This window comes from Pipistrellus hanaki (assembly GCF_964339955.1).
Source record: "Pipistrellus hanaki genome assembly, chromosome: 4".
Taxonomy (NCBI): Eukaryota; Metazoa; Chordata; class Mammalia; order Chiroptera; family Vespertilionidae; genus Pipistrellus; species Pipistrellus hanaki.
The window spans coordinates 11647465-11672955 of record NC_140506.1 but is presented as its reverse complement, the minus strand read 5'-3'; the positions used below and the strand labels follow the sequence as shown (position 1 = coordinate 11672955).

Genomic DNA, 25491 nt, shown 5'->3' with positions numbered 1-25491 from the left:
TATTGAGTTCCATACAGTAGAAGTAAACATATTGGCCAATTTATAAGGAACTTCTTCCAAAGTTTGTGGGAGTGGGAATGTAAGTCAAGAAGTATAGCTAGAAGCAGGAGAATAGCCGAAAATCTGTTTATAATCATTTGACTGTCAAGTACCCAACCCCATCATGCATAGCTGGTTGACTGTTCTCCATACTTGCAAAGACCAGAGTTTTATTCACTGGATGGGATAAAATTAGTCTCAACTCCAGGATCACTGAGAAGAGTGTTTAAAACGGTGCTTTGCAAATTGAGAGTGGGAGAAAGTGAAATTTTACTTATTAAATTTTGAGCCCCTCCCTGCCCCTGGCCTCTACTCCACACAGTTTTCAATATAGGGGCAGCCACATGTTTACACTTTAACCTGGAGCTTGAGAGAATCTTATCTGGGAGTTTTACATGCACACCTGGGGGTTCTGCAGGAGCATAGCTAGCAATCCCCACTTATGCTAAAAGTCTGACAGCTCACTAACCCTCACCCTACCTTTCCAAATAAAAGGCAGGGAACTCAATGTCTCAAAATGCCTATTCTATGAAAGATAGATTCTAAAACAAACAAAACCATTATAAATAGTAACTATGCTAAGAGAAGGAACATAATAGCATCATCATTGAGAGAGAAAAGAGATGGCTTCACATTTATAAAATGAATCTTGGATGAAAAAAGAAATATTCAGAGGAAAAAAAAATTTCTTAGAAATTAAAAGAATGTTGTCCAGCCGGTGTTGCCGAGTCGTTGAGCATCGGCCTATGAACCAGGAGGTCATGGTTTGATTCCCATTCATGCCCAGGTTGTGGGCTTGATCCCAGTGTGGGGTGTGCAGGAGTCAGCCAATCAGTGATTATCTTTCATCATTGATGTTTCTATCTGTCTTTCCCTCTCCCTTCCTTTCTAAAATCAATAATATATTTTTTAAAACTTTAACAACAGCAATGATCCACTTGTTAGTGACCTAAATGATTAAACAGAGGAAACTTTCCAGAAAGTAAAGCAAAAGATAAAGAGATTGAAAACTAGAAGAGAAAAAAATTTAGAAGAAGAATCTTAGAGAACTGATGCAGATTTTAATATCTGAATGATGAATTAAAGAAAAAACAATAGAAAGATATTTAAAACAAAGGGGAGAAAAGTATACATTTTTATTTCAATAGAATGGACTAGGATAGAACAACATAACTTTCTAAAATGTCCAGAAAATGATTAGAAATAGATTGATATCAAGACACATCACAATTAAATTTTAGAACAGTAGGGACCAATAGAAGACACAAGTTTTATAGGAGGAAGTAAAGGCATACAAAAATAATAAAAGCTCAGAATGTTTTATAGTTCTCAACAGTGACACTGGAACTCAGAGGATAATGTAGGGGTATCTCAAAACACTGAGGAAATAATCTGTCTGACTTAGAATCATCTATTTCTGTTCCTAGCCATAGAATCACAGACATAAAATCTCAAAAAACTGCCTCCCACTTAGTCTTTCTCTGAAAAGATCATTTTCACTAAAAAAAGAATGTGATTCGGGAAAATGAAGACAACAGGTTCAGGAAAGAAGGAAACCACAAAAGAGGGACAAAGGAGATCCCCAGCCTGGAGGTGAAGGGAGGTCCCCTGGTGACAGCTGTGAGGAGAGGCCAAATTAGAGCGAATTGGAAGGCACCAGAAGAGATTTCCTCAGTGGGTGGAATTGACATACTTGATTATGTTGAGAGAAGTTTATACAAATTGAGGAAATTTTGTGGTTGGATTCATGATAAGTACATAGACAGTGGAACAAATGGACAATAGAAACAAAAAGGAAAGCTGCTCACATAAGGAAAACAAAATATTGTGTATTAATGTTAAAGAAATCATGTAGTAAAGCATTTCCATCATGATATTGTACTACCTAAAATTGCAGTTATCTCTATGGGGAACTTGTTGGGTAATGAGAAATGTGTGTCGGCGTGATGATAGATGAGGAAATGGAGCTAAATTCTCGTCTTCCATTGTGAGAATTCCATTGATGAAGCCTATAACTAAACATTTAAGGAATAATATCAGAAAGTTAATTGACACATGGAAATAAAAGTCAGAAAGTGGAACTGAAAACACTTGCCTCTGGAGAAAATAGGGATTGCTACTGTTTTTCAAATAAACTTGAGACATATTTGGCCCATTTCAATTTATGTATGTACATTGGGTACATTGGGATTTAAGAATAATTACAGCCTGGTTGGTGTGGCTCAGTGGTTCAGCAATAACCCGGAAACCAAGAGGTCACTGGTTTGATTCCAGTCAGGGCACGTGCCCTGGTTATGGACTGGATCCCCAGTATTGTGTGTGCAGGAGACAGCCGATCAATGATTTTCCCTCATCATGGATGTTTCTACCTCTCTATTTCTATTCCTTATTCTTTCTATAAAAATCAATAAAAATATATTAAATATATAGAGTGAAAATATGAGTGTCTGTGATATATATAATTTTATATAGGTATTTGTATTTATATATTTTGTATGTATATATGTGATCAAGTATTTACTGACTCAAAAGAAAAAAAAAAGGAAAGAAGAGGAAATTTCAACTACAAAAAAGACACCACCAGAAAAATCTTTAACAATTCTTTCACACACTTTTATTCTTACAATTGATTAGAGTGATGAATTGAGAGAATAACATGATGATGAAGACTTTTCATAGAACTAGTGATTCTCTTAAATTCTTGAGAAGTATTCTCTCATGCCATTGGAGTCTTGAAATACTTTTGGGGAAAAAATTATTGCATAACCAACCACTTGGCCATTCCATTCCAAGAAGCTGCAACACCAGGACCATGGATCCTTCATTCATAAACAATCACTTACTTAGCCCAGTTACATACCAGGCACTTTGCTTTCAGATGATGTTGGGTCTAATCCCCTCCTTAATAAATTTATGATCTAGGAGGACTACAAATGCTTGAACAGAAAGTCATGATAAAACACCTAAAGTATAAGGATAAAGGAACAAACTGATTACCATTGGATCACAAATAATAGTATTATACACAATTGAGAAATCATTAGAATGGTGGTACTTCTGTTGCTCATTGATAGAATTCCCTTTCTCATTTAACTTAACTCAGCAGGAGGAATATCCAGGAGAAGCCTGGAGCCTTCACTGCAGTGGTTAGATCTAGGAAGCCCCATCCCCCTTCTGCTCTTGTCCTGTGCCTTTAACCTTTGCACAAGAATACTATCTTGTGCCTGAGTGGATGCTGGTCATTAATATTCCCTTTTTTTTCATATGGGAGGAGAGTTTGACAAAGACTATGGATGTGTGAGCATGCAGAGTCCACACAGTGTTGGGATATGCTATGGGTCCACTTTCCCACTTCATCTAGCTGGCATGAGCAGTTCGAATCCTATCATTGGATTCTAGCAGCCAGATCCACATTGGATTCTAGCAACCAGATCCTCACTGGATTTTAGCAATCAGAGCCACAACTGTGGAATCATGTTGACTTCCAATGTCTAGCATCATATCCATCGTCTCTATTATTTACTCCTGTTTGATCTCTTTCCCACCTTCTCATATTAGGGAAATCATGGCAAGTCTATATTTACTTAATTCACTCTTTAGTCTGAGATTTTATATTTTCTCAAGTCTAGCTTGTATGATCCTAACTGATGTTATCCCACAATGTTAAATTAAGTATTTATTGAAAGAATTAATGAAACCAGGACTATGTGTTTTCTGATTTCATTTTCATACTGAGTTAGCTAAGCCTCTGTAAGAGATTTACATGCTTTTATCTATTTAAAAATATTTAATAAACACCATTTAATTAAGCCAAATTAATGATTCATTTAGTCTATTTAGGGCAAAGTTAGACAACTGTATAATTTTTTTTCTTATAATCTTAATGTATTATGTGACTCGATGTGCTATTCTAAGAGAGGCGATCATTTAATTCTGGCTCCTCATAAATTTTAATGAACGTTGGCATCATACATTTGCTACTCTTATAAATTTTTATGATCTCTAAAACAAGACAATTTCTACATAATGGGGAGATTTAGGTCTAACACTACTTTGTGTTTTTTTAAAACTTCCTTTACTCCAGGCTGTCCTCTCTAATCCACCCATTGTTTTTCATTTCCATGAATTCCCAATTTCTCTGGGCAGTTTTTGAATCATATTTTGGAGTAGTTTTAAAGCAATTTAAAGTGTACATGATATACCAACAAAGCTGCATATATTTAATGTGTGCAATTTGATTATATATATATATATATGTATGTGTATATATATATATATATATATATATATATATATATATATATGATTCCTCCAAGTAATTAAGCACTCAATAGTCAGCACTTAGTAAACATGTTAGCCTCCTATTTTGTTAGGTATTGTGTTATTATATTAATAAAATATATTTCAGATGAAGAAGAGAAAAGTACTTGCACCTAAGGGCCTTGACATTTACTGTGTATTCCTTAGCAAAGCACAGAGGAATAATTCACTTAATTACTTGCTTATTTCATACACGCAATGACAAAGTAAGCATTTAAGGAATGGACATTTTTAAAAGGCAGCACATTGATTCAGTTCCCTTAATAAAGAAAATGTCAATTTAATTAAGAAGACATCCAGCAAATAAAAGAAACGACCCAAAGTTAGCCTCAAATTTAAATATTGCAATAGTGAACAACATTTTTTTTAAGTATAAAAACTTAGGTACTGAGCTAGTTGCTTGTTCATTTTGTGTGAATTTTTAAATAATATGGAAATATTTATTTAAAAATCAAGTATAGAGGACAACCTGTTAGTTCTTTAAAAATTATCCAGCTTTCAGCAAAGATATAGTAAAAGAATCGGGAAAAATGTTCAACAGCAACAAAAACATACAGATCAGAAAAATGAAACAGCAGTTTTCCAGACCCTGACTTTTAGACAATGAAGGATGGTGATTCCTTGGAGACACGAAGCATAAATGGTGAGCCCTGCAGTTGTCCCAGCTTACTGCCCTGGGAAGGTTTCTTCTGGGAAGTCTTGAAGGGGTAACCCAGACAGAGCCAGAGAACTTGCTGAGTTGGGGAGACAGCACTGAGAGTCCAGGAAGCTAAAGGTGGCTAGAATTTGCAGGGGAAAAGAGAATAAAGGATATTGCTACTCAAACAGAGAACCCCTGAGATTTGCAAAGGTTCACATTTTTCTATTCAGTAGAGAACTGAGCAGCCCATGTGTGTAAGGAAGCCAAGGGGGCAGGAGAGACCATCTGAAAGAATGGGAGGACATAACACCTGCTGCCCACACCGGGCTAAGATATGTGCTGGTGCCCACCAGCCCAGCTGAGAAACCCCATGGTTCATGTGATGCTGAGTAGAGGATGACAAAGGGGCTGCCTAGGCAGTGTAGAGTAATTAGCCCTACACCAAATGCTGTTCTGTTGTTATAAGCAAATCAACACAAGACTCAAATGTAACAAATTCATTCCATATAACTGAGCCCTGGACAGATCTTAAGATGTCTGTAGGAATATAAAGACAACCAGGACCAAACAAGGTGGTGTTCAAATGTTTTGTGTTCAAAGATGACCACATGTGAAGAGGAATGGAAGTGGAGCTCATACTAAGGAGAAAAATCAATTAGTTGAAACTGACACAGATGCTAGAATCAGGACATCTAAACAGTTTTTATATGTGTTCCATATTTTCAAAAGTTAAATAGAGCCATGGAAGATATAAAAAGTTCCCCAATGAAACTTCTGGAGATGTTTGATTCATTTGAGGTAAGAAAACAAAACAAAACAAAACACAAAACAAAACAAAACACACCACACACTCAATAGGATTGATGGTAGATATGACATTGCACAAGGAAAGACTGGTTGACTCAAAGACACCAATAGAAATTATTGAAAATGAAACACAAAGGGAGAGAAAAAATTTTTTATATGGGAAAAGAATTTCTGAGCTGTGGGACAGTTCCCAGTGACCTAGTATACACTTAACTGTACTCACTGAATAAGAGGAGACAGTGGGGAAGATAAATAATTCTTTGAAGAAATAATGGCTGAAAATTTTTGATATGTGAAGGAAGCCATAAATCCACACATTGAAAAATCCCAGTGAACTCCAAGCATAAGAAACATGAAGGAAACGACTCCAAGGGACATGAACATCTAGTTATTCAGCACCAGCGAAAAAGAAAATCTTAAAAGGAGTCAGAGAAAAAAGACATTATATAAAAAAACAAAACAAAGATAAGTAATACCATAGACTTTTTCTTTTCTTTGTCAGAAACTATGCACAAATGAGGGGACCATGGAGCAAAAATGTCTTAAAAATGAGGGGAAATAAAGACTCCTGTGAGCCATGTAAAGCTGGAAAAATTTATCACCTAAGGAACCACATACAAAAAATATTGAGGGAAGTCATTTAAGCAGAAAGAAAATGATGCCAGATGGAAATACAGATCCATAAAACGTGATGAGGAGCACTGGAAGTTTTGACTATATTTGAAAGGCAGCTTGCTAATGAAAATGTGTCCTATATCCTCCCATTGATAAGAATGAAATGGAGAAAGCATGCAGTGCTGCCACAGCCTTGGAGCAAGCACAGGCAAGACAGCTTCTGTCCCAGGACTCAGTACGCTGAGCTATCTCACCCTATTGAACATATGCAAACATGCAGCAAATTGAAGTCCTTTAAATTATACAAATAATGAATTTCCACCTACCTATAAGGAGTTTGCTATAGCCCCCAGGTATTGTATTTTTAAGATGTTACCGGTTCAAAGGTATGTGTTGGTTTTCTGTTATACAGAGAAATTTAAAATACTATATTATACAGCCTAGGAATGAAGAATCTTCTAGAACTTTCATATTTTTGTGGAAACTGACAAAAAAGAGCATAACTTGAAAGGAGAAGAAGGGAAACTTAGCTGCACATAATAAGCTCAGCACAAGTCAGTCTTTACAGAGTATTTGCTGTCCTTCTGGATAGATAAGAATAAAAGTTTGATCTCAAACAACAGCATGCCTTCTGTTTTAGCACCCCAACGGGAAAAGTTGAGCTGTCATATGCAGAGTGTCTCAAACTTAGATCCACTAAATAATGTCAACAAAAAATATTCTGCTCTTATGGAAAAGAGCAAGGATATTTTTAATTCGTGAAGAAAACACAATAGTAGATCCCACTTTTTAAAGGTCTCACCCAAGAATGTTCCAGGGTAGTAAATAGAAATAAGTCAACTTCTCTGGAAAGACAAATCCTTGCAACATTGGGAGTTTTAGTTTTCCCAAACTGACCTCAGCTCTATATTTCAATATTTTTCAGCATTCTTCTTTCTTAATCTCCTAAATATAACTGTGCAGATATTTTTAAAAGAAGTTAAATGTGACATTGTAAAAACATTTCTTTAATTAAAACATGTAATTTGCTTTCATTATACTTATTTAAGAACTTAAGTGTATGGAAAAGTAAAATATAACAACTAAACTACGGTACCAAGTCCAATATTTGGAACAGCCAAGAGTCTTGATGTACTCACTGAATCATTTTTCATTCAAGGTGATCCTTTAACAGTGGATTTTGGGCAGCTCTGTAGAACCATTCTTCATTGGTTTAATTGGCAATTTTAAAAAATAATATAGTAAAATGTTAAAAGTTATTTTCTCAAGCCTGTGTAGAATCAGTATCATGCCATTATGCTTAAATTTAAATCATAAAGAAGTGTAGGATTTAGCATTGCTTTTCTTCAGTCTATAATAGGTTAGTAATATGAGAATCAAATTAGTATATTGAGGCAGCTAAAAAGCCAGTAAGGAATAAACACTATACTCCAGATGATAGAAAAATTAAATGTTCCACTTTTGTTATCTGGGGTTGCTGGTCATCTGCCAAACATAGCATAGGCTAATTTTTTATGGACACTGTCTCACTTAGTCCTCACCCATACCCACAATACAGATGATACAGTTGATATTTAGATTACATAACTTATTCAAGGCCCTGCAGCTGAAGGGTCCCAGTACTCTGATATAAACTTGTGTCTGTCTGAACTGCAATCCTTCTTTGATTCCACATCAATGTTGTCTACTTCTTACATTTGGCATCTTTGTAAACCAGATATCTTCCTTCAACTGTCCTGTCATTTGGGTCTGAATTCCACTTTCTATACAGATGACAGAATTAAACTTTTTGCTGGTTTTCTTTCAGGAATTACAGTTTGAAAGACTGACTCGAGAGCTGGAGGCAGAACGCCAGATCGTAGCCAGCCAGCTGGAGCGATGCAAGCTGGGGTCGGAGACAGGCAGCATGAGCAGCATCAGGTACTGGGCATCCCGTCCCTCGGGGTTCTGTGCTTTGAGTTGCCAGGGAAGTAAATGGCGGGGTTTATCTTCTCCTTACAAACCTGGCAGTGGAATCGGAGCATTCAGTCCGATGTTGGAAACGAATTGTAAGCGACCTGATTTCAGATGTTCAAAAGAAGTCTGAAATGGCCTGGTTTGTACTTGAAACTCTTTTAACACAATCAATCCCTGCCCTGAATGCAAACGATGCATCATTTTGTACAAAAGAAGGCTTTTAGTTCAGCAGGTTGCTTGAAAGCAGGAAATGCCATATCACACTCTCCCAGTTTGTTGTTCTTTTCTAAATGATCTAGAGTTGCAGGTTCTGGAAATGAGAGAGGGCATTCCAATGTATCCTGTATCGTCTGCTAATATATGATGCTAAATTATAAAATTGTTCCTCCTGTACTTACCACACATTCAATTGCCATGTGTGAAAAATATTTCAAGTTCATAGATATAATGATTAATTATTAAATTGGGGGTTAGTTTGAGGTTATGAAATATTTAAGAACTAAACAAAATATAGTCATTTGGCCACAGAATAAATGCTTCCCCTAGGACCTTGTTTTTATTAAAAAGAAAGGTGTGTGTGAAATTGAAATAAACATACATAAAGTCCTATAAGTCAACTTTCATTTCTCAGGAATGCATTGTACTTTTCTGACACCTTCTTCTATGCTGTGTTTGATGCTACATTTTTTAGGGCCATGTCTTGGGTAAGGAAATAATAGTTACTATGGCAAATAAACTTCAACATTATAGTAACAACAAAATAGCAGATTGCTTTTCATTCATGCAACAGATAGAGGCAGGGGATGCTGGTTAGGGAGCTGCCCTGCTTCCCTCAATGCCGGGAGCAATAGGCCTAACTCTTGAGAACCCCTATGGCCTCACTGTCAAACACATCACTGTACCCACATCCCATTGGTGAGAACCAGTCACATGGCCTCTCATAGATGAGTGGGGCAGGGATTCCTGGTCCTGCCATGAACACCCACTCTACTCAGGAAGCTGGAGCTTGAGTTTGGTGAGCTCTTAGCAACTGCTGCCACAAAAGAATGAAAACATCACTGTACCCATTGCTCTAAAGTATTTATCATTGCAAGGTAAGTCTGTTGTTGGAAGGTGTCATGTTGGAAGCACCTGCCATTAGTCTTTTAACATTGTTCTTGTGTTCCTGGGGCAGTGGGTACACTTTAAGTAGAAGTTACTGCTACTCTTATTGTTAGACTAGGTTACTTGAACGGAGATCGTTTTCAATTGCAAAGCCGTATTTGGAGTATGTGGAAGCATATTCACTTCTGTAATACCTCGGTAGTAAGAAGCAGCACATAGATAAATTGTGGTCTCTTAAACTCATCACCTACTTGTCTAAACACCAAAATTAACAGAAACAGGATAGACAAGAAAAAGAAAAAGTGATTTGTGTCCACTTGAAATTGTGTTCACAAGGTTGTCTGGTATAAGGTAGTGAGAAAAATATTTATAAGTGTAGATTTTTATTACTGTATGTATTGAAGAGCTGATTGTTATTGCTGAACACCTCCTCAGAAGCTAAGCCTGTTCTGGGGATTTATAAACACCACTGGATTGACATCTATTTGGCTTTTAAACCAGTTGTTTCCTGATTGGCCAGATTACCTGTTAAATGCATATTATTAATCTTTCTGTGTGGTATTTTTGCATACTATACATCTTTGATTTTGTTTCATCCACCCCCAGTCCTGGTAGGAGAAGGTCTGGGGGACCACTTTGTACCCTGTGCCTCAATTTCCAACTTCTGATTGGATTAGAAGTAGATATCTAACCCAAGGACAATTTGTCCAGTGAATTGCCTGAAAGAAATTGGGCTCTTACTCTTGAGAATGTGAAATAAGTGACCCCAGATCTGTGACCTCCAGTGGTGAATGCTGGGGAGATGGTGGCCAGTGGAGGAGCCCATGGTGACAGGGATCATCTTGTTTCTGAATGTTACAGAGATCAGTTCAGTTATCACTAAGACTGCTGCATCTCTGATATTTCATTTATGAAAACTTTTATCCCCCCTCATTTTATTGAATTGAGTTGATTTCTATTCTCAAGTCCAAAGTGTCTTAGATAGAACACATCATTGAGCTACCAAACTATACAGAAAAATTACCCATGACAGTGTTCGGTTCTTCACCTATAACTTGTATGCTTAGCTCATCGTACATTATCGGTAATTCTGTATTAAATGTGTATGAAGTAATAGTGTTAGGAGCAGCAGACACTGCCTAATTATTTTCCCTGCTATATACCTCTATAATATTCAGTTTTCATGAAGCTTAATTATTTTGTATTTTGGAAACCTCTAATGCATGAATCTGCCTTTGAATAGTACAAGCAATTTACTGATATTTCACTGGAGAAAATCCAACACATAGCTTCCTCTTTTTGTGTGTGTCATAACCTAGTGATTTGCTCAGCTTCAAAAATGCACCTTTGGAAATTCAAGTCTTTTTAACGGGTAATAGACTAACCTAGTTAGCACATCAAAAGGGATATTTTAAAATAAAAAAAATAGAATATAAACTATTTTTGAAAAAGGAGGACAGGTAAAGAAGTCTGATAATTTAGATGTTTCATATTCTGGAGGGATAAGAGAGTTTTATAATAAAAATAAAACAAAATTAAATATTTTTCATACTTGTTATGTAAATGATAAAAATGATAATTTTAGTTTGGTTATCCTCTGCCTTTATTAGTGATAGGAAATTGCTTCATCTGATTTCTCAGACCTCATTTCTGGGAGTCACAATGACAGTTTGAACTTTTTGAAAAATGTTATTAATATGCATTTATAACAGTCAACTTTATAATAGCCAATCAAATAAAAAATGAGAGTACTGAGAATTTGGAGAAGGGAGACTCTGGATCCAATGTTGTAGCCTATCAGCTTCTGCAAGTGTTTACAGTAGAGGTAACCACAAATAGGACCATTGTGATCTCTTAAACTCTTCACAGACTTTTCTTCACACCCAAATGCACATTGTAGCTTTAAGAATCCAGATCATTTAGTGGTTGTCTGAGTGTAATCATTCTCCTACCAAGAAATTATTAGTGCTTCTCATGGCAGCTATACTTCCACCATTTCTTCCTATGTTGGTTTCTGCACTCTGCTTCCAGGCTAAACCTCTCCAATATATTGGATTATTCCCCCATCCTACCATTAGTTTGGTTCCATACCTTCTCCCTGATTCCTCAGAGCCATCTAGACCTGAAACTGGAACATTATTTGTTCTGATGGTGCCTTTTATTCAGGATCAGGATAAAATCCCTCTTGGTAGTAGCCCACTCCCTCCCTCTGGCCAGTTGTTCCACACCTGTCCCTCAGGCAAAGGTTTGCCCAGGAAGTCTTGTCTAGCAGCCCCTTGAGCCATTTATTCCCTCGCAGACTGGGACCCCTGTTTTGGTTTTATAAGTCCAGTGGTCTGCGGACCTTCCTGTGTCCATGCCCTTGTCACGCTCTACACCCCGGCATTAGCATTCTAACTCACCTCTTGGTTGCAGTCTGTACAAATCTGTCCTCCATGTGCTGTGAGTTAAATCTGCATATGCATAAATCAGAATCATGTCTCTATCAGGATCTTTCCTCTCACTTCTGTTAGTTCATAAGTATACCAGTATTTCCCACTCAATGCCTGTGACCAAGGAATCCCTTCCACCTAGAATACCCTCTCTTTTTTGCTGTGTCCCTTTCCCTGTGGATCTAAATACTCAGCTGAGGGCTCACACCCTTCCAAATGCCCCCTTGACCTGTCCAAACTGGTCCAGGTGTCCCTTTCTTGGGAGTCATTAGAACTTAACAAAGCATTGAGGATGAGCCTCTGTTGACCCTTCTAGAGGTCCCCTGCCACAGAATATTTTAACCTTCATTCAAAGGATGTGTAGGGATTTTTCTTAGGTACTGCTGAAATTTTAAGGACAACAAAATTGATGTCTATTTGAACTCCTTGATTCTCATAGGTACTAAAAACATAGTGAAAGAGAAATAGACTAAAATCATAGTTGGACATATCTTATAAACTCCTGCTAAGGAAGACCTGACTTTTGAAAGGCATGATGATTATGATGATGATGACGACGAACAACAATGATGGTAAGATGATAAAGAAAATGATGGTCTAGAGCTCAGAGATGAAGGAAGTCAAGAAATTCAGTGCCAGAGAAATTTGACACATGATAAAGTCTTCCTTGCCAGCGTGGGTAGCCCTGCACATGGCTCCTAAAGGCAGAGGATGACTCCTGACTTACAGAGAAGAGGACCTCAGTCCTATAACCAAAAGGAGTTCATTTCACAGCTTGAATGAATTTGGAAGTAAATTATTTCTCAGAATCTCCAGAAAGGAACATAGCCCAGGGGAAACTCTGGTGATAGACCTTGCGAAATCCTTATCAGAGAACCCAATTATGCCATGCCTACACTTTATAAAATTTGCAAAACTATACTTTAAAAAAAAAAAGACATTGTTTTAAGTTGATAGTAATTGTCTACAATACTTTTTAATAGGTTGTGTTAGATATCCAGGGTGAGGCAAAAGTAGGTTTATGGTTGTTCACATGGAAAATGATACGGTAATTAATAACTAATAATGCAAGAATAAACTGTTTTGTATACTCACAACTGTAAACCTACTTTTGCCCCATTTGTATATTATAGCAAGTTGAATTATGCAAGTTTTTTTATTAGAGAAAATAAATTTTATTCTGTGACTATCTGTATTCCATTCAAAAGTTTAATTTGTATATACAATTTTATTTTTCATGCATATACACATGCATTTGAATTTACATATTAAAACAACATGCTGTTTTGATTCTAAGAAGTGGAAGTATTTGAATGTGGAATGGAGTCATTATTTAGTGTAGAATAAGGACAACTAAATAAAGCAATCAATTTAGCGTCACCATTTTTAATGTAGATGCCCAAGATGCTGATTGGAGTTATGTATATATTTAAAATGACAAATGTAATATATACATGAAAATATCTTGCTGTTTTTTTCCCGCAGATTAACTATTGAATTTCTTGCAAACTCATTTTCACAAATACCTGCCATACTTTGGAGAATGGAATACAAAAGGAATTAATGTTACAAGTGTTATCAAAGGTTGTTCTCTTTATTAACTAACTCCTGTGAGCCTAAATGCCAACAATTCTAAAAATAGGGTACAGATCTTTTTCATTCCTACAAAGAAGTCAGGCTTATTTTAGAAAAACATGCTGACTTCTGGTTTAATTAGTTACTTGTGTTGAGAAGAAACACAAGTCAAGTAGCTCCATATATTTATTTGACAATGAAATGTTTATATTTAAAGCATGTTCACTGAACTTTCTTAAGGAAATAAATCATATATGAATATAATTGTTTCTCAAAGTCAGACATTTTGTGCATTTTTTAAAAATTTCTATAGGATATGATATTCTTAAATAAGTAGATACTGATATTTATTATTTTATATGCAGAAGGAATAAATCAAACAAAATATTTTATTTTGAAAACCACACATCTTAGATAATTTAATAATTTTAATTTTTTTAGTTTTTTAAACTATTATATTGTTATTTATACATATACATATATTTCCAAAAACAGTTATGTACCCAAAGATTAAAAATTACTCATAGTCAGAATTCTTTATTCTTACCATGCTTGCCATTAAAAAAAATAAAAATAATCACTTTCAAATAAATTATTTTTAATTTAATTTTTTATTAAACTCATTTATTTATTTATTTATTTTTAAATATATTTTTTATTGATTTTAGAGAGGAAGAAGGATGGAGAGAGAGATAGAAACATCAATGATGATAGAGAATCATTGATTGGCTGCATCCTGCATGCCCCCCTCTGCGGATTGAGCCTGCAACCCAAGCAAGAAGAACAAGGGTTCATATTCTTGTCCCGAATTGAACCTGGAACCCTTCAGTCCGCAGGCCGATGCTCTATCCACTGAGAAAAACAGGCTAACGCCACATTTTTTTATTTTAAAATTAGAGAATAGATGTTGATTCCCATAATAATTTCTCATGTGGTTAAAATATTACTCTTCCAACAAAGTCATACAGATTTATTTAAATGAGACATTTAATTTATTGAATTGGTAATCAGAAATAACATTGCAGTGGCATTTGTGAAGTCATTTAGAATGTCTGCTTCATTATAAAAACAGAAGAAAAGAACAAAGTATAAGGACTATATTTTGATAGTGTTTTCTGCATTGCCAATTTTATTTTATTTTTCTCTTATTTCCTTCCAATCTGAATTCCAGACCAGAAACCTCCCTCAAGAATATTCCCCATTTTCTTTTTTTTCTTCTTTTTTTTTCTCTTTTTAAATATATATTTTTACTGATTTTTCACAGAGAGGAAGAGAGAGGGATAGAGAGTTAGAAACATCGATGAGAGAGAATCATCGATCAGCTGCCTCCTGCACACTCCCCACTGGGGCTGTGCCTGCAACCAAGGTACATGCCCTTGCCCGGAATCGAACCTGGGACGTTTCAGTCCACAGGCCGATGCTCTATCCACTGAGCCAAACCAGTCCCGGCCCCATTTTCTTAATACTTTTCATGAACTCGTGTTCTTCTTGTCTTAACCCTTGTACCAGCATCTTTTCCTGTTATCTCTATTTATATATTTTTCAATTGCTTGTTTTTAATGATGAGATAATTCTTTTAGGATTTCCTATTATAGTTTTCCCTTTTCCTAAATAAATTAGGAGGAATATTGTAGAATACTTTCCAGGACCACAGGGTTCATGTTCATGATTCCCAGCACCATCACATTTCTGTCCTGGCCTCCACTCAGAACTCTTTCTCCTTCAAAGAGAGCGTTTACAGCTATTGCTTGTTTAATTAGGAAGCATTTATTTCTCTAGGTTTTTTTGTTTGTTTTTTTTATCTCCCAGTTGTCAGGCCTGTGAGCCTTTCCCACCTGCCTAGAGTCCAGGGTCCCTATTTTGAGCCATCACTATAGTACCCTGGTGCCTTTGAACTCCTAATCCTGCAGCAAAATTTACAACCTGGATTAAAGCTGCTGCCTTCTCCTTACCTACAGGGAGTCTTTGTGTAGCCTTCTCAGCAACTAGAAGTAGGTGCTGTCTCTCTTATGTTTTCTCCCCTAATCTCCAATTCCCCAACTGCAGGGCCTGGGAGTATATGCCCAAGAATGGCCAGCACATGGTAACTGTTCAGTCAGTACTGAATGAGTAAATGAATGAATGAATATTCAGTACTTTTATTACTGTTTTTATTCCATTGCTATTGTTGCATAAAATTAACCAGTTTTATTAATCTGTAAATACTACCATCTCTTTATATTCCAGAAAATGTTTTATGTATGACACATATATAATAAAATATAACTCATATAAAATACTATACATTTTTTTGACCAAGCTGGATCAGAATATTATGTTTCATTATTCATTCTAATCACTTTTCTTGTTGAAATGGTACCTGGTTACCAGGGCCTGTTGGTTTGATGTACTCTGTATGTGTATTTGTAGATGATATAGTCTCATGCTTTCACTCTGATCTTAAGAAGATGATAAGAATAGTGATAACAATATCAATAATAGTCCTAATTTTAATAATTATAATGGTAGTACTTATTGAGATTCCCAAAGGCCAGACACAACATTACCTGGCTTATATACATCATGCCATTTCCTCCTAGTGAGTCCATGAGTTAAATCTTATTGTTAAATATTGTAGAATGGAGAAACTACAATTCAGAGAGGAAAATTCAGTTTCATAAAATCCAACAGCTAGTGACCAAACATTGATGTTTGATCCCAGATATCTTTATTTCTCAAGTACACATGCTAAATGCTTCACCACAATGCTTGTTCTTGAATTATGTTGTAAATGACCATCTAAATAACCCCAGTTCATTTCTACCCACTTTATTTTGGGACTTAATTTCTGTTTCTTTTTCCTCCTCCCTTGCCCACCCCAATGATTATGGTTATTTTGAAGTTCTTTATCAGAATATGTTTCTGAGATTCATTCTTATACATATGAAGTAAAGGGTGTTAATATATGTTACCATTGCTTTTAAATATATCCAGAGTAATTATTCATTATTCTCTTTCATATTTCCGATGAACAATTATACTAATATTTATGTATATAAAAAGCCATTATCATATTGTCTTAGTGTCTTCAGGCTGCTATAAAAGAATACTATAAATTGGGTGACTTATAAACAACATAAATTTATTTCTCACATTTCTAGGGGCAAGGAAGTCCAAGATCATGGCAAAGGCAAATTTGGTGTCTGCTGAGAGCTTGCTTCCTGGTTCATAGATTTTGAGATAGTTTGGCTGAATCTAGGGGTAAAGATAGGGAACTGGAACAGAATGTTTCACACCGAGAAATCACGTGGAGTGGATTTTTTAAGATATAATCACTGGTTCCTTTAAACAAATGTTATGCGTACTTCTGAGGGTCCAGCATGTTAATCAACACTTCTTGTGCACCAGGCATGAATATGATGCAGTTCCTGGCCTCCAGGTGTTCACAGAGACAGAAAGCATGAGACAATTCCTTGGTGCGATGAAGAGAACAGGAAATCATGAGATGGTTTCAAAGACAGATATGTGTGTGTTAATCATGTGAAACATTAGCAAGGAATGAATTGTGAGTGTGCAAAGTCAGAAAGACAAGAGTCAATTTGGAATCCCTATGGTTGGAATAGCAAGTCCAAGGGACAGAATGGTGTTGGATAAAGGAATAGACAGACATAAGCCTTCTTGTGAGCAAGCATATAGGTCAGGCCAGAGACCTAGAGACTTAGGGTTTTGTTGACTGGGCAATAAACAGAATGTCAAGATGGTTTTACCCAAGGACGTGATGAGGCCAGCTCTGGTTCTGCCAGCTGCATGGAGAATGAATGGAAGCTTGTGGAGGCTGGTGGTTGCAGCACAAGTTGGAGATGGTAGCTCTTGTCCAGGAGATAGGTTAGAAAACATCCTGCAAGGTCCTGAGTGCTTACATTGGTTTCATGGTTAAAGTTGGCAGGGTCTGTGGATTCATCTGCATCAAAAGAAACAGTGTAGGATTGCAAAATTATTTATTTAAAAAAAAATAAACATTTGGTAGGTGAGGCCAACACTGTGAGCTTACTTTGTACCACAACTGTTGCCCATTTTCAAGAAGGAAACTTGGATAATTTATTTATTTATTTCATGTATGTGAATGTATCCTAATTCCCCTTTATCCAGGAGAAGCTATCATAGAATTTTAAATGTGAAAGATTGCTGCATTAGCAGCAGGCAGCAGAGATGTTACCTAATTTGTTGACAGTAAAGCTGTATTCATAAGCCCCAGCCTTCTCAAACATCTGTTTGTTTAGTACCTCAAGCGCTGAGGAAGTTTAAAAAATCTTCACACATTGTTGCTTAGTCTTTCACATTTATTTGAGAATTTAACTCTCAGCAAGATGTTATTGGAAATCTCTATCCAAAGGAATGACTGCCAACTTTACCCAAAACTCAGCAATTAACCTCTCTCTAACTTGTAAATGATGGTCTCCACCTGTGAAGAGCTCACTGCCTTGTCTTGACATTTCTCATTTAAGGCAATGAGTTTCATTCTGTCTTTTGGGATGTCGGTATTGCCTATCATACCGCAATTGCCCAACAAATATGGAAGCTCTAATTTTAGGAGGTGGCACAGGGTGCTATTGATGACAATGGAGTTTGGAAACTATAAATTTTGGAATAAAATATTCGTCTGCTTATTGCTATCTTGTGTGACTTGGTAAATATGCTGGTCCTCCAAAAACTCCATTCCTCTGCCTGTAAATTGGGAAGAATAATACTTACCTTCAAAGTTGGTTGTTAGAATTACATGTTAAAATGTGTTTAGAACAAATAACAGTGTTTGCCACTGAGAAAATATTCTATATTTGTGGGTTGGTCCTCTTCCTGATTAGTTAATTAATTGCCATGACTATTACAGTTATGACTTATTTTTTCATGTACAAATAGATGGGAAATGCCATTATCTTCATAGGGGAATGATATGTATTTATACCTGCTCTTCTTTTTTATTTTATTTAGTGAGTAGTTATGATGACATCAAATTAACTGAAGACAGTGTATTCTAACTATTACCCTTCTATGCCAGGGAATACCACAGTAAAAAGGTGTTCTTAAATTAATGAGTGAACAACATGTATGTAATAATGTAGACATGATTCACTGAAGCATCATACTGTTTAAGATACTTTCTCATTATCACAAAAATTGTATTTGCCCTCAAGTGGATAGTTCCTTAAAGTCACTGTGATTTTGAGTGTCTATGTCCTAAGTTTCATTTAATGCCTTGGTAACCTGGTACTAGAAAATAATTTTACCAAAGAGATGAAGGATAGAGAATCCTCAACATTACTTAGACATTGGAATGGTTAGTGTTTTTTTTTGTTGTTGTTGTTTGGGGTTTTTTTTTGTTTTTTTTAAGGCACTGGGGACCTTGATGAGCTTGGGGGTTCTCCTTGGACCTTGTTGCTAAAAGTTGAAGTCTGCCTATCAGGTCCCTAATTCAGAAAAGCATTGCCTATGATCATATGGTGGGTTACTGGGTCAACAAAAGAAGGAAAAATCTATAGGAATGTGGGTTTGCAAGTCCTCCCTTATGACAGGAAGGAATGTGAGATTTTATTAATCCACTCATTCATTCATTCATTCACTTATTCAACATATAGAGATCATGGACTTATTATGTGTGTGTAATAGACACTAAGAGTACAGCTCTGAATGAGGAAAGCAAATTCCTTGACTTCATGTAGCTTACAGTCTTAATGCTGCCTTTGGAATGTGACTTTACTTAATAGGAATGTGAACAAGATCTTTCCCTTTTTAAAACTGCTCTCTCTTTACAAATATCACATGATCTCACTCATAAGTAAAATTTAATAAACAAAATGATGAACAAAATAGATCCAGAGACATAGAAGCATAGGACAGGCTATGGAATTTCACAGGGAAGATGGAGGTGGTGGGTGGGCAGAAGAATCCACCAAAGAACTTGTATGCACATAATGCATAACCCATGGACACAGACAGTAGTGTGGAAGGCCTAGGGCAGGGATGGAGGCGGTAAAAGGGGACATTATGTAATACTTTCAACAATAAAGATTTAATTTAAAATTAAAAAATAAATAAATAACAAGACTAAACTGTTCTTTTCTTTTTTTTAAATCTATAACACAATGTTTTAATCAAGTTAACCTTCATGTGCATGATCAACCACCTAATACTAAGAGGACACAGCAAATGCAGAATCAAATTTCCAAAGAGAATTAAATGAGATCAATTCTGTTTAATCTTCCCTTTGGGGTAGGGATGTAGACATGTATTTTAATCTTAAATCTGACCATTTCAAATACTTATTATATTTGGCTAATGGACTAGCATTCCAGAGGGAAAAAAATTAATCAGAACTCAGTTCCGTGTGCAACTCATGGAGTCAGAACAAAAGAATCAGAAACCAATGAAGAAATGAAGCTCCATACAATATTTGAAAGTTTTTATTTAAAGAAATAGTAAAAAACTACAAAATAGGGGAATTTTAGGAAGTAAGTTATAGAGGAGATGGCAGTGTTTCTACCAGGGGATTGGATACACCATTTTTCACAGAAGGTTTAACTTGCATTATTATTCCCAGGGAGAATTCTTTCATTTTCAGTTAGAAAAGTACAAAATCAAGGAAAATTCTGAGATGCTGTTTGAATACAATGATGGAATAAAATGCTTCCAAATAAAAGTATTCTATTAAAATGGACTAGTGGCCTATTTTTAAAATGCTGTCATTTATTAATAGAGCTTTAGTAATAAAGAAAACATTTTAAGCATATGCTATACAAACATAATTTTTGGAAACCAATCTTTTATGGTAAGATAGTGGTATATAGAGTATTATAGGTACTCCATCTACGATACCTACAGTGGAGAATATGTGGCATTTTTATGTGTGTGGTTTAAAAATGCCATAGCCCTGCTGAGGAATAGAACTTGATCAGTAGTTGGAGACTCTTCCTTGCCATTCTCTCCTGGTATCTCTAACTCAGAGGTCAATATTCCACTGAATCTTGTGTTTATCCTTTCCCTTGGATTTTTTATGTTTCCCTACATACTAGTATATGCATCCAAATATGCAAGATATTATTTGTTTTGCCTGTTTTTTAATCTTGCATGATTATGTTCCATATTCTTGCAACATGCTTTTTTAAAACCCAGCTGCAATGTTCTTCAGATTTTTTTTTTTCATGTTGATACGGGTGCTTGAGGATTATGCCAAGTTTTTTATACTGATGCCTCCTAATTTATCATGTGAATATGCCAAATGCATTTATCTTTTCTCCTGAGAAGAACATTTGCAGACTTTGCAGGTTTTGCCTTTAGAAACATATGGCTCGGGACATAATTATGCAGGTCTCCTCCTGAGAGTGTGTAAGCGTCTCTCTTGGGTGTGCATGGAAAAGCACTGGCTGTCTTGAAGGATATGAATATCTGCAAGCCCTCTATAATGCCAAAAAGCTTTCACAAGTAGCTGTTCAAACTTGCACTCCCATCAGCAATGAATAATCTATTGCTCCATGTACTCAGCGAAACTTACTCTTTCCAAAGTATTTGTTGGTGCAAATATGGTGGGTTTGAAGTTTGCATCTCCCTGACTTCTGCACTAAGAGCATTTTATATAAATTTATTAAATATTCATTATTAGTCTTTCATTAAATGCCTGTTTATGTCTTTTGTACATCTCTTGATGGGTGGTTTTCCTTTTTTTATTTTGATTCTCAATATATTTGGATACTAATCTTTTGTTAGCTTAATGATACAACATCTTATTGCAGCTTGTTGTTTCATTTTCTTCTGATGTCTGTCTCCTTTAGGATTTATGTTTTTGGAATCTTTTAAAATAAATCTTACCTTAAGAGTACAGGTGCCTCCTGCATGGCCCCCACTAGGAATCAAGACTGTAATCCAGGCATGTGCTTTCATGGGGAATCAAACAGTGACCTCCTGGTTCATAGGTCAATGCTCAACCACTGAGCCAACCTGGCCAGGCTACAGCTTTATTATTTTGACTCATCCTATTTATGAACTTGATGTCAGTTTATGTTATTTAATGTCTTTCAATTAAGTTTATAAATTTATTCTTAAAAGCCTTGCTCTATTCTTTGTTTAATTCATTCTTAAGCTCCATGGAGTTTTGTTTTGTTTTTTATCTTAGAAATGTTATCTTTTTTTATAAAGTGCAATTGCTAAGATTTTATTTTTTATATAAAAATGCAATTGATTTTTATGTATTGATCTGATAACAAGCAAACTTGCTAAACTCTTTTATTTTTGTAATTTGTTTCTAGAATCCAACAGGGCATTTGTGTGAGTAATCTGTGAAAATTATGGAATTATGTCTTCTTTTAAAAATCTTGTTAACTTTGCCCTAACTGGTTTTGCTCAGTGGATAGAGCTTTGGCTTGCGGACTGAAGGGTCCTGGTTCCATTCTGGTTAAAGGCACATGCCCTGGTTGCTTGAGCACTCACTTCCTAGTAGGGGGCATGAAGAAGCAGCTGATCAGTGATTCTCTCTCATCATTGATGGTTTTTAATCTTTAGCACTATAAGAACTGCTTCAGGGTTATTATTTGTTATGCTTTATTAACTAATTTATTTTAAATTTATATTTATTATTGAAGTATTCCAGATGTCCCCTTTGTTTTATTTCCACCACCTTGCACTCTCCCCTTCCAGGCTGTTACCACACTATTGTCTGCGTCCATGGGCTATGCATATATGCATGTAAGTTCCCTAGTTACTCTTTCCCACCTACTTCCACCACCTCTGCCTAACCTCTGAAATTTGTCACTCTGTTATTTTTAATACTTTTAATGAAATATATTTCATATAGCATTCAATTCACTCATTTAAAATATAAAAGTTGATATATAAAATGTTTATATATATATATTCATACACACACACACACACACACACACACACACACACACACACAGTTTTGCAACCATTGCCACAATCAAATTTAGAACATATTCATCACCCCAAAAAGAATTCTCATACTCTTCCCAGCCTTTTCTGGACATTTCATATAAATGGAATCATGCAATATGAGTTCTTTTATGATTTGCTCTGTTTACTTATCATGTTTTTACATTTCATCCATGTTGAATCACGTATCAATGCTTCGTTTCTTTTTATTGCCTAATAATATTCCTTTGTATGGCTATACCATGGTTTATTTATCCATTAATTTGTTGTTGGATACTAGATTGTTTCCTCTCTTGGACTATTATGAGTAATGCTGCTTTGAACATCCATGTGTAAGTCTTTATGTGCATATGTTTTTATTTCTGTTGGATATAGCTACCAGTGGGATTGCTTAATTGTAGTTTTTTATAGATTAATTTTACCAAGTTAAAGTCATTCCTTTTAATTATAACTGTGTTTTATCACAAAGAATTGTTAAATTTTAGTTGTTATAGATTTAGATAACTCATTGTATGGATGTACCACCACTTGTGTATTCAATTCAATGAGTGAATAAAACATTAACAAAATAGAGTGAAACCAGCCCTTAAAAAGCCTTCAAACTATCTAGTTGTTACAAACAAGTAATATTAAGCTTTTTAAATTTCTATGTATATAGAAATGCCCTAAACTCCATTGTCCTGCTATAGCTTCTTTCGATCATGGAGTGACTATATATTTATAGAATAATTACTCGGAGTGGACAGCACAGTTCATCACTTTTCTGATCAATTCCTCTTCTACTTCAACATATAGAAATTTGCCAAAACCGGTTTGGCTCAATGGATAGAGCGTCGGCTTGGGGACTGAAAGGTCCCGGGTTTGATTCCAGTCAAGGGCATGTATTGTACCTTGGTTGAGGGCATATCCCCAGTAGGGGGTGTGCAAGAGGCAGCTGATCAAGAGGCAGCTAACTCTCTATCTCTCTCCCTTCCTCTCTGTAAAAAATCAATAAAATATATTTTTAAAAAAAGAAATATTTTTACTGCCTTGGATGTTTACAGACTTAATCTGCGTAGAAGATGATAAGAGGACCTGTCCATGTCGTCTATCTCTGAATAGTTTTCAAAGTTAGACCTGAGAAGAATTCAGTGACTATAGCAGTAGTCACTTGAATGGACTCACAGGCAAACGTTCATGCCATTTACCGTGTTTCCCCGAAAATAAGACATCCTCCGAAAATAAGACCTACTTACAGGTTTCCTTCTGAGTGAAATATAAGGCATCCCCTGATAAGGCCCCCTAGGCTAAACATGAGAGATTTGGTCCACTGATTCTGAAAGAAATGGAGTCACAAGAAATTCACCAGGAAATTCAGGAATTGGATTGTTATGATGATGTACCAGATGATGTCATGATTGTCACCGAATAAATTAGTAAATTCTTGATACTGTAGGATTCACAGTTTGTCTGGTTTGTGTTGACAACTACCGTACTACCGTACTATATACAGGTAATAAATTTCCTTTATTTTCATTTAACAATAAATGTGTTCCGTATTCTTCTTCATGGAAAAATAAGACATCCCCTGGAAATAAGACCTAGCGCATCGTTGGGAGCAAAAATGAATATAAGACACTTTTTTATTTTTGGGGAAACAGGGTACTTCCAATACCTTCTTGTGACCCCAGAGTGCGGTTAGAGGATGTATACATGTGTTTATTGAGTTCTACATATGCCAAACAATCATATATATTGCTTGTTCTAATATTTTTTATGTGAAGACCCAGCATTAATAAACGAGAGTACTAGAATTCAGAAATGAAGTTCACCCCTAATGTTTAGCTTCTGTTTCCCTTCTGTAGGTGTTGCAGAGCCCACATAAATGGGAAGTAGAATGATGCATTAGTAATGCTTTGTGATACTCCAGAAGAGGCTTGAGTCTTGATTTATACACACAATTAAAAGTAAAAATGGAAGCCATTCTCTTTCATGTGTTTACTTAGAAATTGCTTGAGTTGAGTTGTAAAGCAAGCTTTTCATTTCTTTCAAAAGTATAATTTTAATAACTTGAATAGATTATATGCTTTCTTGAGTTTATTATTAAATACATAAGTCTTTTACCATCTTGCCATTATTTAAATATTATAATATAATACATGCAAAAAATTTAAATAGTAAAGTACAATGTAAATGGAAATTGTTGTAGATAGTAATAAAATGTTTGCAAGCTGCTATATATTACCAACTTATGTCAGCAGCTGTAGCCATCAAATTGTTTATTTTAACACTAAAGGAAGTTAATAGAATAATTATTCTGAGAGTTTACTCAAATAATGAGCAGAAAAATCCACAATGTTCAAAGGATGTTTGAAATCATGAATGGAGTCATTTTAAAATTTTACATTTTCTATCTATTTTTTCTTTTCCTCAAAGGAAGGTTGCTTTTACCAGACATTAGGTCTCTGCAGCATGATACAGGGCAAACTGTTAGAATTTGACACAGTTTGTTACTGACTATGAAGGAGTTTACGGAATCTAAGCTTTGAGAAGTATCCTCTTAAATTTCCTCTGTAGCAGCCCCTCACAGCTCATGCTCTCAACAGATAGAGCCTTTTAAGTTGCAACAAATATTCTCAACAGAGGCAGTGATTGCTCCAAGGGGGCAGACCTTATTTTCTGTTGGGAAGGGCAAAATCACCTTAGACTCGAATAGTGCTCTGTGGTCCTCCAAAGGCCACAGTGTTAAAATTGCCTGGGGGAATGGGGATTTTAGGGGGAGGGGAGTCTAAAAAGACTTCTAAGGGGGCTAATAATGAAGAAGGGTAGGAAAGTATGGCTCTGAGAACCTGGAGATGTCTCATATAGAACTCAACTGCTGGGGCCTGGTTTGCATTTGGATTCCTGTGTCCTGAGAAAAGTTTTACTGTAGGTGAAGTATACAAATGTTCTCTTATCAAAAATAAAACTATTTCCTGTCTGTTATCTCTAACCCTTTATAGAAAAATGCAAACGAGTTTATAATTCTCTAAGGCTAGAAGCTTAGTTATGCTTTTCCCCTGACCCCTAAACTCTTGTTACTAAATGAAATTTGGGAAGTATATA

At 35.7% G+C, this 25491-nt stretch overlaps 1 protein-coding gene across 5 annotated transcripts in view; it reads left to right on the top strand.

Annotated features, from left to right (window-relative positions):
- CTNND2 (catenin delta 2) overlaps positions 1-25491 on the top strand; it is a 715685-nt gene that overhangs the window by 263556 nt on the left and 426638 nt on the right. For all 5 annotated transcript variants that reach the window (XM_084880857.1, XM_084880856.1, XM_084880854.1 and 2 more), the window contains one exon: positions 8229-8341. In XM_084880857.1, coding sequence (XP_084736983.1) covers positions 8328-8341 — 14 coding nt within the window. In that variant the 5' untranslated portion in view covers positions 8229-8327. The remainder of the gene's footprint in view (positions 1-8228; positions 8342-25491) is intronic.